At 42.8% G+C, this 16,197-nt stretch overlaps 1 protein-coding gene across 1 annotated transcript; it reads right to left on the reverse strand.

Annotated features, from left to right (window-relative positions):
- Positions 1-3,298: 3,298 nt before the first annotated feature.
- LOC134541770 (UDP-glucosyltransferase 2-like) lies at positions 3,299-15,685 on the reverse strand. Its single transcript, XM_063385433.1, has 5 exons — positions 15,457-15,685; positions 12,354-13,178; positions 10,745-10,967; positions 8,069-8,288; positions 3,299-3,927 (listed from the first exon to the last, which is right to left on the reverse strand). Exons 1-5 carry the CDS (start codon positions 15,466-15,468, stop codon positions 3,651-3,653), a joined length of 1,557 nt encoding a protein of 518 aa, XP_063241503.1. The 5' UTR covers positions 15,469-15,685; the 3' UTR covers positions 3,299-3,650.
- Between the last annotated feature and the right edge of the window lie 512 nt (positions 15,686-16,197).

Consider the following 16,197-nt stretch of genomic DNA (forward strand, 5'->3'; position numbering starts at 1 on the left):
CGGCACACATACAGCCTAAAGTCGAATTCTTCCCACACTTTGGTTAACAAGTTCGGAGTAATGCAAGCAATTGCCTCTTCAATTCTGTGTCTCAGCTCTGACAAATCATTAGTTAGCGGCGGAACGTAGACACGGTCATTTATAAAGCCTCAAAGGAAAAAAATCGCATGGCGTTATGTAAGGTGAACGTGGAGGCCAGTGAAAAAGAGCTCTGTCGTATCGACCATTACGACCGATCCAACAGTCAGGGACCTCTAGGTTCAACCACTCTCGTACAAAGAGATTCTAATGGGGATGTGCTCCATTCTGTTGCCAGATAAAATTTACATACAGGTTCACCCTCTACTAATTGGGGAAAGAGGTTTTTTCTTTTTCGCTGCAAGCGAGAAAATAACAAATTATTTACGCTCGAACGGAGGAGCTAGATAACTTAATAGTTTCGTATAGTAGAGTAGTAGTAATAATAACAACCAAAAAAAAACTTCAAGATTAATTTATTGCCAGGATGCTCGATGTACTGTCAGATAGCTTTTAGGGTTTTTTTTCTTTATAAACACAGGATTTATTTACATTACGGACTATATTATACCTACCTGCAAATTTCATTTCCTTCGGGTATTATATAAGCGATTAGGTGGTAACACATTACAGTTAAAAAAAAACTTATTTAACAAACAATAATATTAAATAATAGTTCATCCTTTTAAAAAAATAATTTAACAAACAATAATATAAAATAATAGTTCATCTTTTTAAAAATATTTATTATTTAATCCATACATTTAATTGAGTCATAAACATTTAAATTGATATTTAATAATAATAAATGATTAACGCTCTTTTTTTAATCATGGCAGAACTAGCTATCGTGGCGTTTTTAAACTCTACGTGGGTATATATCTGGCTGTTTGGATTGCCACCCGCTGGCCACGTGATTTCACAGAGGAAGACGAGCGATGTGTGCGTGTGTGAATGCAAGATCGTATTCCGGCGGATGTGTCCTTGTTCCTCCAGCGATCGGAAGCACTTTGCCCATGGAGAAAGGAGAGTGCATGGAAGGGGAAGTGCCCTAGGAGGAAGGGAGGGAGGGAGGGAGGTCTGCAGCTCTGGAGGGCACGCGATCAGTAGCGCGACTTCTTCAGCGAGGGGAAAAGGGGCCGTGATTATGAACTGCGGTCGCCGTTGCGTGTTCCAGAGAAACGAGGTCAACAGAGCGTTTCTCGACCCCCGTCCCCCCCTCAAACCTCCAAAGATATCCGCACACGAAATTTCAACCGCCTGCAACGCGTTTTAACATTGTTAATGTCCATGACTATTATTATTCAGGTTGTAGTCATTAAAAAAAAAATAACTTCATGGGGTAACAATTTGGAGCAGCCAGTCACTTTCAACTTCATGCATTCAATAAAAACATGCTTTAACAAAATTTGATTTTAAAAATTAAGTGTTAGGAAATAGTTGTGGTTTTCAAAATACTGAAACCAAAATTGGCTGACATTGCTAAGGATAAGATTAGGACTCACGACACAGCTGAAATAATTTTATCATCGATTCGGTACTAGCTAGTTCGCTGCTTATGGTAATCATAGAGGCTCCAATAATGTTAGTTGGTGTAAACATTTACCTTAACTTTTCACTTTTTGAAACGCCATTTCTAAAGGTGTTTTGTTTTGTTAATCCTTCATTGGTAGGTTAAAAAATTAGATCTACATATACAGTAGTATTAAAACTAAAACGAAGTTGTAGGAAAAGTTGTATTTATGAGGATGAAAAACATAGATTTCTATACAATGTTAAAATTTTCACCTTAAATTGACAAAGAACCCTGGTTACAAATTACCCAGGGGTCTTGGTAAACTTAAGGTTTATCTTCGAAAGTTTACGGCACCGAGTTATCGTATTTTGAACATGAATCAAACGATAATAATCTCATCATACTGACAAAACATTCAGAATATTTTTTTGAATATACAGCAAAAACGAAACACTTGACTCGAAGTCGGAATCAGGTGTAGTTTCTACGAAGAGCCAAGTTATCTCAGATAACGAAGACCACTTAGTTTTTTTTCTTTTCAGGTTTAGTATTCGTTGGGAAATAAGTATAATTACTGTGTATTTTAACGGGAAGCCTTCTTTTCACAGACGAGAGAGCCAAACGCCCGAACGTGCATCTTCGGTTGTTTTTTTGTTCATTGTAAAAGGTTAGGTAAGCTACATTATAAATACTTTATAAATTGTGGACGGTTGATTTGGTCAGGATAGCTACATTAAAGATACTGTGAAAATCATCTAAACGGTTTCCTAGTCCTGGATAGCTACATATTAAATGTTATTTGCCAAGCAACCATAAAAATGATTTTACAGTATTTCTACTGTAGCTATACTTACCTAATATAACCAACCATCCAAAAATGTTTTAAAGTATTTACAATGTAGCTAACCTAATCCTAATCGACCGCAAAAATTTAATGCCACACCGGTTTATACAATGATATAGAACGGGGGGAAAAAAAAGCGAGCAAGAACTTCGGGGAACTTCGGGTGTGGCTCTCTCGTCTGTGAAATGAATGCTTCCCGTAGTTTTACCCTTCTAAAACTTGTACTGCGTTTTTTTTTTAAAAGGAAAATTCAGTTTCACGAGGACAGGGTCGAACTAATACCTCGGGTAGTCCGGGGTGGGCGATGCTTCCGTCGCAAGGACGCCGGTTGGGGACGCACCACAACGCCGAAATACCACAACGCCGAACGTACAATAACGCCGAATGTCAAAATTGACCGCAACGCCGACAGCTAGAAAACTGCTGTGTACCACAACGCCGAAATACATTAACGCCGAAAAATGTCATTGCAGGACTGCTACAAAGGTTACGTTAGGTAAGGTTAGCACACAAATTCATTCAGTTTTTTTTTCTTCATTTTGCTCTTGTGCCCCCCCCCCCCCCCCTTCTACCGCAAAATAATTTTTCGGCGTTGTGGTAATTCGGCGTTGTGGCACACAGCAGTTTTCTAGCTGTCGGCGTTGTGGTCAATTTTGACATTCGGCGTTATGGTATTTGGCGTTATTGTACGTTCGGCGTTGTGGCATTTCGGCATTGTGGCACACAGTAATTTTTCTAGCTGTCGGCGTTGTGGTCAATTTTGACATTCGGCGTTATGGTATTCGGCGTTATTGTACGTTCGGCGTTGTAGTATTTCAGCGTTGTGGTACACAGCAATTTTTCTAACTGTCGGCGTTGTGGTCAATTTTGACATTCGGCATTATGGTATTCGGCGTTATTGTACGTTCGGCATTGTGGCATTTCGGCGTTGTGGCACACAGCAATTTTTCTAGCTGTCGGCGTTGTGGTCAATTTTGACATTCGGCGTTATGGTATTCGGCGTTATTGTACGTTCGGCGTTGTGGCATTTCGGCGTTGTGGCACACAGCAATTTTTCTAGCTGTCGGCGTTGTGGTCAATTTTGACATTCGGCGTTATGGTATTCGGCGTTATTGTACGTTCGGCGTTGTGGCATTTCGGCGTTGTGGCATTTCGGCGTTGTGGCACACAGCAATTTTTCTAGCTGTCGGCGTTGTGGTCAATTTTGACATTCGGCCTTATGGTATTCGGCGTTATTGTGCGTTCGGCGTAGTGGTAACGACCCGACGCGGTTCAGTCCCTCTTGGGCCTGGGCCTGGGGCGGGTCACTCTCAGGACCAGCAGGAGCGCGCGCCGCGCCGCCCAGACGGCGAGCAGGAGGACGCCCGCCAGGACGCCGAAGACGTCCAGCAGCAGGTACCGGTGGAGCGGCATGCCGGCGGCGGCAGACCTCAGGTGCGGCGCGCCGCGGTGCCTCGCCACGTACTCCACCCAGTACACGGCCGTGTCCATGGGAGGCAGGGGCCGGTCCCGGAACACCGCCGACACCCTCCGCGCGCTCTCCGAGTAGCTGCGGACAACACGACCACACCCCGGGTCCGACGATCAGTCACCGGCGCCCCTGCCAGACTTGAAGCTGGCGTGGCTAAAGTGACAGGCGGCCCTTGGCCAGAATTGAAGATGGCGTGGCTAAGGTGACCGGCGGCCCTTGGCCAGACTTGAAGCTGGCGTGGCTAAAGTGACCGGCGGCCCTTGGCCAGAATTGAAGATGGCGTGGCTAAGGTGACCGGCGGCCCTTGGCCAGACTTGAAGCTGGCGTAGCTAAAGTGACAGGCGGCCCTTGGCCAGAATTGAAGATGGCGTGGCTAAGGTGACCGGCGGCCCCTGGCCAGAATTGAAGATGGCGTGGCTAAGATGACCGGCGGCCCCTGGCCAGAATTGAAGATGGCGTGGCTAAGGTGACCGGCGGCCCCTGGCCAGAATTGAAGATGGCGTGGCTAAGGTGACCGGCGGCCCCTGGCCAGAATTGAAGATGGCGTGGCTAAGGTGACCGTCGCCCCTGGCCAGACTTGAAGCTGGCGTAGCTAAGGTGACATGTGGCCCCTGGCCAGACTTGAAGATGGCGTGGCTAAGGTGACCGGCGGCCCCTGGCCAGACTTGAAGCTGGCGTAGCTAAGGTGACCGGTGGCCCCTGGCCAGACTTGAAGATGGCGTGGCTAAGGTGACCGGCGGCCCCTGGCCAGACTTGAAGCTGGCGTAGCTAAGGTGACATGTGGCCCCTGGCCAGACTTGAAGATGGCGTGGCTAAGGTGACCGGCGGCCCCTGGCCAGACTTGAAGCTGGCGTGGCTAAGGTGACCGGTGGCCCCTGGCCAGACTTGAAGATGGCGTGGCTAAGGTGACCGGCGGCCCCTGGCCAGACTTGAAGATGGCGTGGCTAAGGTGACCGGCGGCCCCTGGCCAGACTTGAAGCTGGCGTGGCTAAGGTGACCGGTGGCCCCTGGCCAGACTTGAAGATGGCGTGGCTAAGGTGACCGGCGGCCCCTGGCCAGACTTGAAGCTGGCGTGGCTAAGGTGACCGGTGGCCCCTGGCCAGACTTGAAGATGGCGTGGCTAAGGTGACCGGCGGCCCCTGGCCAGACTTGAAGCTGGCGTGGCTAAGGTGACCGGTGGCCCCTGGCCAGACTTGAAGATGGCGTGGCTAAGGTGACCGGCGGCCCCTGGCCAGACTTGAAGCTGGCGTGGCTAAGGTGACCGGTGGCCCCTGGCCAGACTTGAAGATGGCGTGGCTAAGGTGACCGGCGGCCCCTGGCCAGACTTGAAGATGGCGTGGCTAAGGTGACCGGTGGCCCATGGACAGACTTGAAGATGGCGTGGCTAAGGTGACCGGCGGCCCCTGGCCAGACTTGAAGATGGCGTGGCTAAGGTGACCGGCGGCCCCTGGCCAGACTTGAAGCTGGCGTGGCTAAGGTGACCGGTGGCCCCTGGCCAGACTTGAAGATGGCGTGGCTAAGGTGACCGGCGGCCCCTGGCCAGACTTGAAGCTGGCGTAGCTAAGGTGACCGGTGGCCCCTGGCCAGACTTGAAGATGGCGTGGCTAAGGTGACCGGCGGCCCCTGGCCAGACTTGAAGATGGCGTGGCTAAGGTGACCGGCGGCCCCTGGCCAGACTTGAAGATGGCGTGGCTAAGGTGACCGTCGCCCCTGGCTAGACTTCAAGATGGTGCCCCCTCTTGGGTTAAAAGTGAGGAGGGGAGGGTTCAGTAATGAGAAACCGTCGCGGTGGCAACCACCCCCCCCCCCTCCTCCAGCTCCAGCGCCCCTGGCGTGGGCCATCCGGGACGATAGAATTGTATCCCTTTGGAAAGGGCACCTTTCATACTTTTGATGGTGTTAGTGCAGCTGGGTAGAAACTGGGAAGGTTGCCCTTTCCAATTTCTTAAAATACATACTATTTTCTGCTTTAAAATCGTGAAAGTTTTCCCCTCTAACCTAACCTAACCTAACCTTTCCGAGGGGATACATTTCCAGTCCAAATTTGCATTAAAACCGAAATCGGAAAAGGGTACCTTTCCAGTTTATTTTTCTGCTGTGTCATTGTACAGAATAAACCTGAAAGGTACCATTTCCGAGGGGACACCTTTCCAGTCAATATTTGCATTAATTAAAACCGAAGCATTTTTAAGAAATCCAGTTTTTTCCCAGCTACACTACCGCCACAAAAAGATTGAAAGGTGCCCTTTCCAAGGGGATACAATTCTGCCCCCTCCCCCGGCCATCCCTGCCACCCGCTTGCTACGCCACTGCCGACGCTAGCTCACTTGCACGCGCCTCTCCTAGCGGTGCACGCCACTGCCGCGGTTAGCTTAAGAAAAATTAAACCAAATCCAACTACGAGAACCAGCTATCGAAACAAAAACCTGTACACGCCAGTGATGTGTAAGCATCTGAAATCGAACCTCGGTATCGTACAAATTCATCTATTCTTATGTTGCAAATAAATTTAGTACGACCTATACTTTAATTCTTTATGTTGTAATTTATAGTTATAAAATGAAATAATGAAGACTTAAAAAAATACGTATTATAATTCTGAAAATACTTAGTTAGCGTTGAAATGTAGAGATAGCGCTGCGTTCTTCATACCGTACGCAGTATGTGGAGTGCTCGTGTTGAGGTTAGTAGCGTGTTATTTCGTGATATATGGTTGCGTTTGCAGCCTGCCACTCGGTGATGTATTCCGCTGTAGTGTGGGTGCTGTGTTGCACAATACAGTCGTGGTAGCATTGTGTATACTGCTGTTTGTGTTGTAGTATTGGCAGTGCATTTGATTCTGATCCAGCAGTCAAACCCACTTCATAACTGTAGGGGCATGCATATTTCGCGAAATGATTCCGAGGCTAGCTGAAAGTTAAAACACTGTAGCATCGCCTGTGTCTCGTGATTGGGCGAGTTTCTTTCAGGTCAATATCGATTGTTACAACACCAATCACAGTGAGTCAGTGCGGAAGCAAACAAGTCCTGGGTGGCTCGGTCAAATAAGGCAACGACTTCCCTCGCAGACGTCAGCCAAACACAAGGAAGAAACCGCTGGTGTGAGTATATCTTGTTGCAGTCTAATGGGTGTTCAGATTTATTCGCGAAAAATGCGTGCCCCTATTCATAAGTATTGCGCGCAAACGCGTGTGCGAATGCGCACATTTTCAATCGAGGTTGCTCGTACAGGCCCAAAGTAAACGCAGTCTCATTTTCAGTCGCAAAGATTACATGGTTATTCGTATTAAGTACGGATTTTGCAGTTACGGGTATACCTGCGGATTGGTTACAGTCTCACTCTTGAGCGTGTAACGTACTCATAGTTAACTAACTGTAGTGTACCTTACCCGGTGCTCGAACCCAGGACCCTTCGCACCGTAACCCGGAGTGCATGCAACTGCGCTACGGAGGTCAGCGCTCGGTCAGAGTGGCCCTCAGCGAAACCCACTAGGTTCCAAAAACATTTTACAAAAAAAAAAATTGGTTGTCTGTAAAGTCGGTTTACGAACGATAGTTTAACGTGACAACGTCATAACAAAACATTGATGAAATTATTGCATACTTTTATGAATAAAAGTGAATCATTTTTATTTTAATAATAAAAGAATAAACACTTGAAATTATACAATTAATCAGATTTTTAAAATGCAAGAATAATTAACCTTCATTGCCGAAATTGTTGTTGTAATAAGCAATGAAAACCACATTAACTTATCACTTCACTTTATAAACAGTCGAGTGGAAGAGAGATATATGCGGTGCAAGCGTACAATGAGCGTAACGGGACACAGCGTAACGGAACAATGTGCGTAACGGAACACTTTTTCGTGTGTGCAGCCGGCGTTCATCAATTTAATAGACGTTGTCACGTCAAAAAAAAAATTGTTACGTGCATGGAAAATTTTGTAACGTCGCTAAAATATTTTTGTTCATCTAACTTCTAATTACTTTCGTGACGTGAGAGGAATATAAGCCCGGGTTTTATAGCGGTTGTTTTTTTTTGCAAATTGCGGGGCATGGATTTGACGGGTGGCAGGGACTGCCCAGACAAAAAGCAATTCTTGCTGATGAACACACGTCCGGGAAAGTTACAAGGCGCCGAACAGCAGGCGTGACCAGTGGGTTAAAAAAAAAAAAAAAATTCCCGTGCGTCTGACGGGACCACCCCCAGACCCACCTGCTGTTGTCGATCACAGTCCGTATCGCTCGCAGCAGGCTGTCCTTCGTCAGGTCCTCGTAGCGCAGCATCGCGGCCATCCCCAGCTCCCGCAGGTTGTTGATGTTGGACTCCTGGTCGGCGAACAACGGCATGCCTACCACGGGCACGCCGGAGTGCACCGTCTCATGCGTGCTGCCCAGGCCTCCGTGGCTCACGAACACCTTGGTCTTCGGGTGACCTGCCGACATCCAATAGTATCAGACACAGCTATCTGGGGAAAAAATTGGTTGTCTGTAAAGTCGGTTTACGGACGATAGTTCAACGTGACAACGTCATAACAAAAACACTGATGAAATGATTGCATGCTTTTATGAATAAAATTGAATCATTTTTTTATTGAATTATAACTATTTTGTATGGATACGAAGAAGGAGTGAAATGAAATCTACAATTTAATTATTGATAAATTTACTTTTTATTTGCACTCATTAATTCAAATATATTTATTACTTTAACGAAGAGATTATTTTAACTGTAACTTTTATACATGTTTGCTATTTAAATTTCTTCCAATCTGTGTTATTCTGTTAAATGATAGGACGATGATATATAAAAGTGGGAAACGAATGGGAGTGTTTCAAGTTTAATGTGCCTCGAAAAAGGTCAAATCGATGGTTGGTCCAATCGAGTGGAAGAGAGATAGATGCGGCGCAAGCGTACAATGAGCGTAACGGGACAATGAGAGTAACGGGACAATGAGTCATCCTTTTTCGTGCGTGCAGCCGGCGTTCATCGATTTATTAGACGTTGTCACGTCAAAAACACACACACACATACAAACGAGCGTTGGAGGATACGCGCGGTACAAGTAAAATTTCATACTTTCATCATTCGGTATTTCATAACAAAATTTCACAGATATCTTCAAAATCTAAGCTCCAAAAAATTTAGTTATTATTCCTGAGCAATTAAAAACAAAACAAAAATAAATAAATTTCAAATAAAAATTTATGTCAATTTTTGGTTGGATAATATTTGTACTTATTCCCTTTAAATATATATTTTTTTAACTTTTTACTTCATTAAAACTATTGTAAGATTTCATAAGTATTTTTTTTATTTATTTATTCGTCAATGATTACAATTTTTGTAATGTTTACGTTAGTCAAAAATACCTCTCGTAGATTAAAAGTGACTAGATGCATTCACACACGGGCTTCCCTTTGGGAGTGTTGAACACCCTGTTTAACTTAGTGAATTACTGTCAAAGTTGTAAAAAAAATACTTCATAGCTGGAGGTGCATGAACGTGAGCAAGTATGCTCTCGAGCAAGTGCGCAAGTATACAAGTGTGAGAATATAGGCTACATGTCTGCTATGATGAAAAATTCCGTCGAGCGCTCCAATCCTGAGCCACCTACCCCTCTTGGACCATCCTTGTTCTTGCACTTTTCGTTGGCCTCTGAGAGTCAAACTCTCGTTACGCTCTGACGATGACGTATTTATTTCGACCTATCCTACCGGCGGTGAAGAAGTTTCACTTCAAGAACCGCAACAACAGGGGGGGGGGGGGGGCAAACGGGGACAAATAAAGTGCTGTGCAATCAATTTTTAGATAATAAAACTGCTTAAATAGCACCAATATCCACCTTGAAATACAAATTTTCCCGGGGGAACCCCCCGCTTCAATAGGGGGGATCGATGATTCTTTATAAAAAAAAAGGTATATTCCCCCCCCCTCCCCAACACCTTTTGGAAATTTAGTTTGTTGCGCCCCTGCTTTGAAGGTATACACTATCAGGATCACCTGAAGTGTTGAGAGGTTTCGGCACAGTTACAATCTAAAGACTTGTTCTAGATCGTAGGTTTTTGGGTTTTAGGGAGTGTGAATTAATACATAACGTATTAAGTGGGTGCCTCCCATTTCGGGTAATGATTTTATATTTATATTAATCACTGATCAACTTTTAGACTTTTTCAATTGTTTAACTTTCACGAAATGAAAAATATATACAGCGCATACTTTTTGCATAATTAACTGTCAAAGTTACATTTTGAAAGTTTTTGGGTTGTACAAATAAGGGGAATTTAATTTATTGCAGAATTGAAACTTTTTAGGTTTAACTGCAATACCACTGGCTATTTCATTATATGGTTTGCATTTCTATCACAAAAACTCATTTCATGTTTCTTGGCTATCAAAATCGTAACAAATTTGAGAATTTTGAAATGCCAGGTAAAATTAATTAATATTTTCTGAAAGAAATTCAAACCATTTCTTGCATGCTACATGTGGTAAAACTGGGAACATCAGGTTAGCCTCTTATTTCTTCGATTTCTCCATAAAACATTGTTTTTCATGACAGAGTATGAACGGCAAACTACCATCGTGTAAAAAAAAGTGTAATAACTTTTATTTTAAAATCACTTAGGATCCCTACATCACTTACGTATTAGTTTTTGTAGGGCCCCCCCCCCCCCCCCCCCCCCAATTAAAGTCTTTCAAAACATAGGTTTACTACAAAATTTATAATTAAATATCGTTTGACTAGTAAGATTCATTTAATTGTATTATTTCGGGATTGTCAAGATGCAAATAATATTGAAATATTGTTATAGTTTAACTGTAACAAAATTCTTAATTGGAGTAACATATAATATTCAATTAGATTTTTCTAGAATACTTAAAACTTACTTAAGACACCCATCTGTGGGATCCACTTGCTGGTCATGACGTTGTCTGGTTTTCCAGGCAATGAGTCTCCAGTGTATTTCATCAGAACCCTTTCTGGTAAAGCACCAAATGCGTCTAACAGGGCATTCAGTTTATCTTCTGGAAATGTCTGAACTCGAACCAATGAACCCAAATTGAAATACACCACTCCATGTGTAGATTCGTTTAAAAACTTTTCAAGATCCTTAAAAAAAAAAAAAAAAAAAAAAGGAAAACGAGGTATAGTAACAAAAAAAGTCAGTAACATTCAACTATAATTACTAGAATGTTATTAATTATTATAATACCCAATTAAAACTAAAGCAAAGTAACATATATCAGTAAACACTTGACTCATTCATTTACTAAAAATAATAGAGCTAGAGGAGACGCAAGGAATAATATTTTATGGCTTTAAATCTATGAGTATCCGGTATTAGGAAACAAACTAATTACAATTGTGCTTTTTTTTTTTTATCAAATATAGAAATTAACTTCATGCAAAGATTTCCTGTGATGTCACATTCTTTTTTGGACGCATTATTGTCTGATTTTTAAAAAAAATATTTAAGAACTTAATATCTAAAAAAAAAAAAAAGCGAGAGAGAGAGAGAGAATATTGGGTATCTGGATCCCATAGTAATGCAAGGGTAGATTATTTGTATCACATTATTATTGTTTTATTTTTTTGCTTCAGAAAAAAAATGGTTGTCTGTAAAGTCGGTTTACGGACGATAGTTTAACGTGACAACGTCATAACAAAACATTGATGAAATGTTTGCATACTTTTATGAATCATTTTTATTGAATTATCACTGTTTTGTATGGATACAAAGTGAAATGAAATCTACAATTTAATTGATAAGTTTACTTTTATTTGCGAAGAGATTATTTTAACTATAACTTTTATACATGTTTTCTATTTAACTTCTTCCAATCTGTGTTATTCTGTTAAGGATAGGGCGATGGTATGAAAAGTAGGAAACGAATGGGAGTGTTTCAAGTTTAATGTGCATCGGAAAAGTCAAATCGATGGTTGCTCCAATCGAGTGGAAGAGAGATAGATGCGGCGCAAGCATTACAATGAGCGTAACGGGACACAGCGTAACGGAACAATGTGCGTAACGGGACACTTTTTTCTTGCTTGCAGCCGGCATTAATCGATTTATTAGACGTTGTCACGGAAAAAGGTTTCAAGAACAAGTACAGGATATTCAAAGAAACCAAACCAAGTAAGACTGCAGTTGGTTTTCTTGCATGACTAATAAATACCATAGGTCTTGTCCGGGAAGCCTAAGATGTGCATCAAGTTCTGTCCCTGCCCGAACACGCCCGAATATTCATCATCGGCCAACCTTGGGTTCATTTATATATATTTATATTTCTCTGTTTATTTTTAAAATGTAGCTATATACTAACCTAACTAACCGTCCATGGTGTTTTAAAGTGTTTTAATGTAGCTAACCCAACCGACCACTTTTAATATTTGAACTCATTTTTCCCGCGGAAAGGTGAATATTCGGGCGTGTTCCGCAGGGACAGAACTTGAAGGACATCTTAGGCTACTCGGTCTTGTGAGGTCGGACGCTACCTGAGGCAGTTTCTTCGGCTCCTGGATGTGCATCCCGCCGACCTCCACGAACGCCGGAACGGCGGGTCTCGGCCAGTTGATTGAGAAGTGGCTGTTGACGAGCACCAGGCTGCTGTTGGCCACCAGTTCCTCCACGCTCGGGACGTCTTCCCCGAAGTAGCGCCTCATCAGCGCACTCGTGGGACGCTCGTTGTAGAAGTAGTTCCCCGCGCGGAAGTACGCGCCCAGCACCGTGTTGGCGAGCCGCTGAAAGAAGTCCATCCTGTGCGTGTAGGGCAGGAAGTAGCTGGGAACGTAGGCAGGGTGGTCCGGGTTCCCGATGCGCGCGTGCGTCCAAGGGAGAGCCACGCTGGAGATGACGTGGACCAGCGGCGCGCCGAACCTGCGCGCGAAACCGACGGCGCACTCGCTGCCGAAGATCTCCGTGACGACTAGGTCGTAGCCCGCGGAGGAGCGCAGCAGCGCCTGAACGTTGATGTGGTCCAGCGCCCGGCGGCAGACCTCCCTCGTGTCCACCCAGATGAAGTCCGCCATGGAGAACATCCTCCAGCTGAGCGCCATGTCGATGGTGATGTTGTCCAGCACGTCGGGCGCCGTGCCGGACACGTCGATGTCCGTGTAGTTCGGGACGGGCGTCTTCTGCGGGAAGTGGCTGAGGACGTCCACCTGGTGGCCCCTGGCGGCCAGGGCCTTCATCAGCGACTCGAACACCATGAAGTGGCTCTTGCCGTTGTAGTGGAACACCCCCAGGATCCTGGCGCCGTCCGTCTCGGCAGCCAAGCTCGCGCACGCGACGAGCGCGAGTAACAGTCTGAGGTGCGGCGTCTGGAACAGAAATACAGACGCTGAAGAACTAATTATTGCTAGAGACCGGAAAAATTCGCGGGTTCAATGACCTCCAGGGATGGACTCCAATATCCTCTACGCGCTCGGGCAAATGCCAACTGTTTTCATTGGCCGCTGACTTGTGAGTCGTCTCGACTGGGTGGTTTGTGATTCGACACTTCAATGAGTGAGGGTCTCTAATTGGCCCTCAGTCCTACAGATTTAACAGTGGACCAATGGAAGAAGCAGCACTAAGGTAATAATTATTTGAATTTTAGCATAACACGAAATGAACCCGTGAATTTTTCAGGTCTCTAATTATTGCCAAAATAATATATTTTGCCATTACGTCATCTCGTACAATTTGAATCTTGTGACCTTGACCATCACGACAGACGTCCTTGTCTATAACACATCTGATATCGACTTTAAAAAAAGGTGACCAACATTTCATTAAAGTCAAGAAAATTCCATACAAACATACAGAAAATTTCTAAACATAGATTCTCTTGATCTATAAACTCTACTTGAACTTGAACTATCTCAATTAAAAATAAATCGACCCCCCCCCCTGAGAAAACATAACTATTCCTATAATACATAAAACAAATTCAAGAAAAATTCGAAAATTATTTTTTTCTTAATTTTCATTTAACTTTACAGAATCAATACCTATCAGAGATATAAAAATATATATTAAAAAAATTTAAAAAATTTCGAAAAAAATAAATATATGTACAAAAACAACTATTACAAAGATCATAATTTCCTTCATACTGTTATAAAGGCTGTTATTTTTAAACTTTTTACCTTACAAATATTCTAAAATATAACAATTAATTTTTAATGCAGATATGGAAATAATGATTATATTTAAGTATTTAATTAATTAACAGTTTATTTTTTAACACATAAAGTCAAGAGTAACATTTGAGTTGGAAGAATATATCAGTGCATCACGAGCAAAGAATTGGAGGGGGCAGAAATAGCAAGATCTTGAAATTAATTTATTTGAATTGCTTGAAATTGTGAAATATTTGCAATTTTTCATTTATTGTAAACGTGCGAGATCAGAAAAAAAAATATTTATCTTTGTGTAGGGAAAAGTATGCATTTATCGAAAGTTTATAAAAATTAATATTAATTCAGTGCTCTTTTCTATCATAACCTTCATTGGCGTATGTATAATGAGTAAATAATCACTGTGTCATGTTAGGCCAGTAGAAATCCATCACAAAAGTAATTAAACTATGAAGATAAAATCAAACATTATTATCAAGCATGATATTTTCTGTATTTGAAAATTGGCATTGAGCTATTTCAAGTAGTTTACCGGTAGTTTACCATTTGAATAGAATGTTGCGTTACGTTATTTAAAACACTGAGAGATGCTGTGAAAGATTAGTTAAGTTATGAAACTTGCATTTAAAATACAGTAAATTAGTATAAATGGTTGGTTAGGTTTGGTTAGCAACATTAAAAACACTAAACGGCATTTTTCAGGATAATTAGGTTAGCCACACACATCAATTAAAATTTTTGCTACCCTATTTTACCGTAATTTGAATGTAGTTAACTTACCTAGACAACAACAGTACTTTTAACGTATCTAACATAACCTCACTTTGAATATTTCGCTAACGTTTGTAACCTAACAACCAATCGTTGAAACGGTAAACAATTTTAAATATCACAGCGCCCTCTTACAGGTTGTTTGGAAAAACATGTAAATAAGTATGAAAAGGCATTATTGAATTTTTTTTTTTTTTTAGGTTTTATGGAATTATTATTCTGCGTCAGAATTATCCAAACAGAAATATAAAAAAGAGTAATGAAATGGCTGACATATTTTGACGTGACAACGTCTATTAATCGATGAACGCCGGCTGCACGCACGAAAAAGTGTCCCGTTACGCTCATTGTACGCTGGCACCGCATCTATCTCTCTTCCACTCGACTGTTTATAAAGTGAACTAAAAAGTTAATGTGGTTTTCATTGCTTATTACAACAACAATTTCGGTAATAAAGGTTAATTATTCTTGCATTTTAAAAATCTGATTACAAGTTTAATTTCAAGTATTTATTCTTTTATTATTAAAATAAAAATGATTCAATTTTATTCACAAAATTATGCAATCATTTCATCAATGTTTTGTTATGACGTTGTCACGTTAAACTATCGACCGTAAACCGACTTTACAGGCAACCAATTTTTTTTTTTCTAAATTTGTTTAGAACTTTTTTAATGGTTTTATAAATGAAGAAGCCAGTACTTACTTTCATCAACATCGTGCTGGAGCTGGGTTGGAGTTTTTTTTCTAAACACTTCGACCAGAACACGGGAGCCCTGCCTCTCTCTGGACGGACACCGCAGCCAGGTGCACGGACAGACCGGAGGTTCACCACGGACAGCCACGGACAGCTACGGACAGCCACGGACAGCCACGGACAGCCACGGACAGCCACGGACACGCAGCGGCTGCGCTTCAGCTGTTGTGTCGCCGACGCGCGTCTGACTCGAGCCGAGGCCGAGATCCCCCCTCCCCCCTCTTCGTCGTCATCGTCAACATCGTCATTACGTCATCGCGCTCTGGGACTTCAGACCGACGCGACGCGACGGCGACAAGACGCGACCTCGAGACACGCGAACTTGCGCAATGCTGCATGGGAGACTGTTATCAGCTCAAGTGGTCATCTCCTTGCGAGATTATGGGGACGGAAGAGGTAGACTGTACGGCCAAGCTGCGCAGTAGAAAAAATTTTTTTTGCTCATTTGCTCATGTAAGCGATAAATGTAAGGAAGGAACCATCCCTCATGTAAGCGAGCTGATAGTTAAAAAAAAATTGGTTGTCTGTAAAGTCGGTTTACGGACGATAGTTTAACGTGACGTCATAACAAAACATGGATGAAATGATTGCATACTTTTATGAATAAAATAAAATAAAAATTATTGGATTATCACTATTTTGTATGGATACAAAGAAGGAGTAAAATGAAAACTACAATTTAATTGATAA

This window comes from Bacillus rossius (assembly GCF_032445375.1).
Source record: "Bacillus rossius redtenbacheri isolate Brsri chromosome 4 unlocalized genomic scaffold, Brsri_v3 Brsri_v3_scf4_2, whole genome shotgun sequence".
Taxonomy (NCBI): Eukaryota; Metazoa; Arthropoda; class Insecta; order Phasmatodea; family Bacillidae; genus Bacillus; species Bacillus rossius.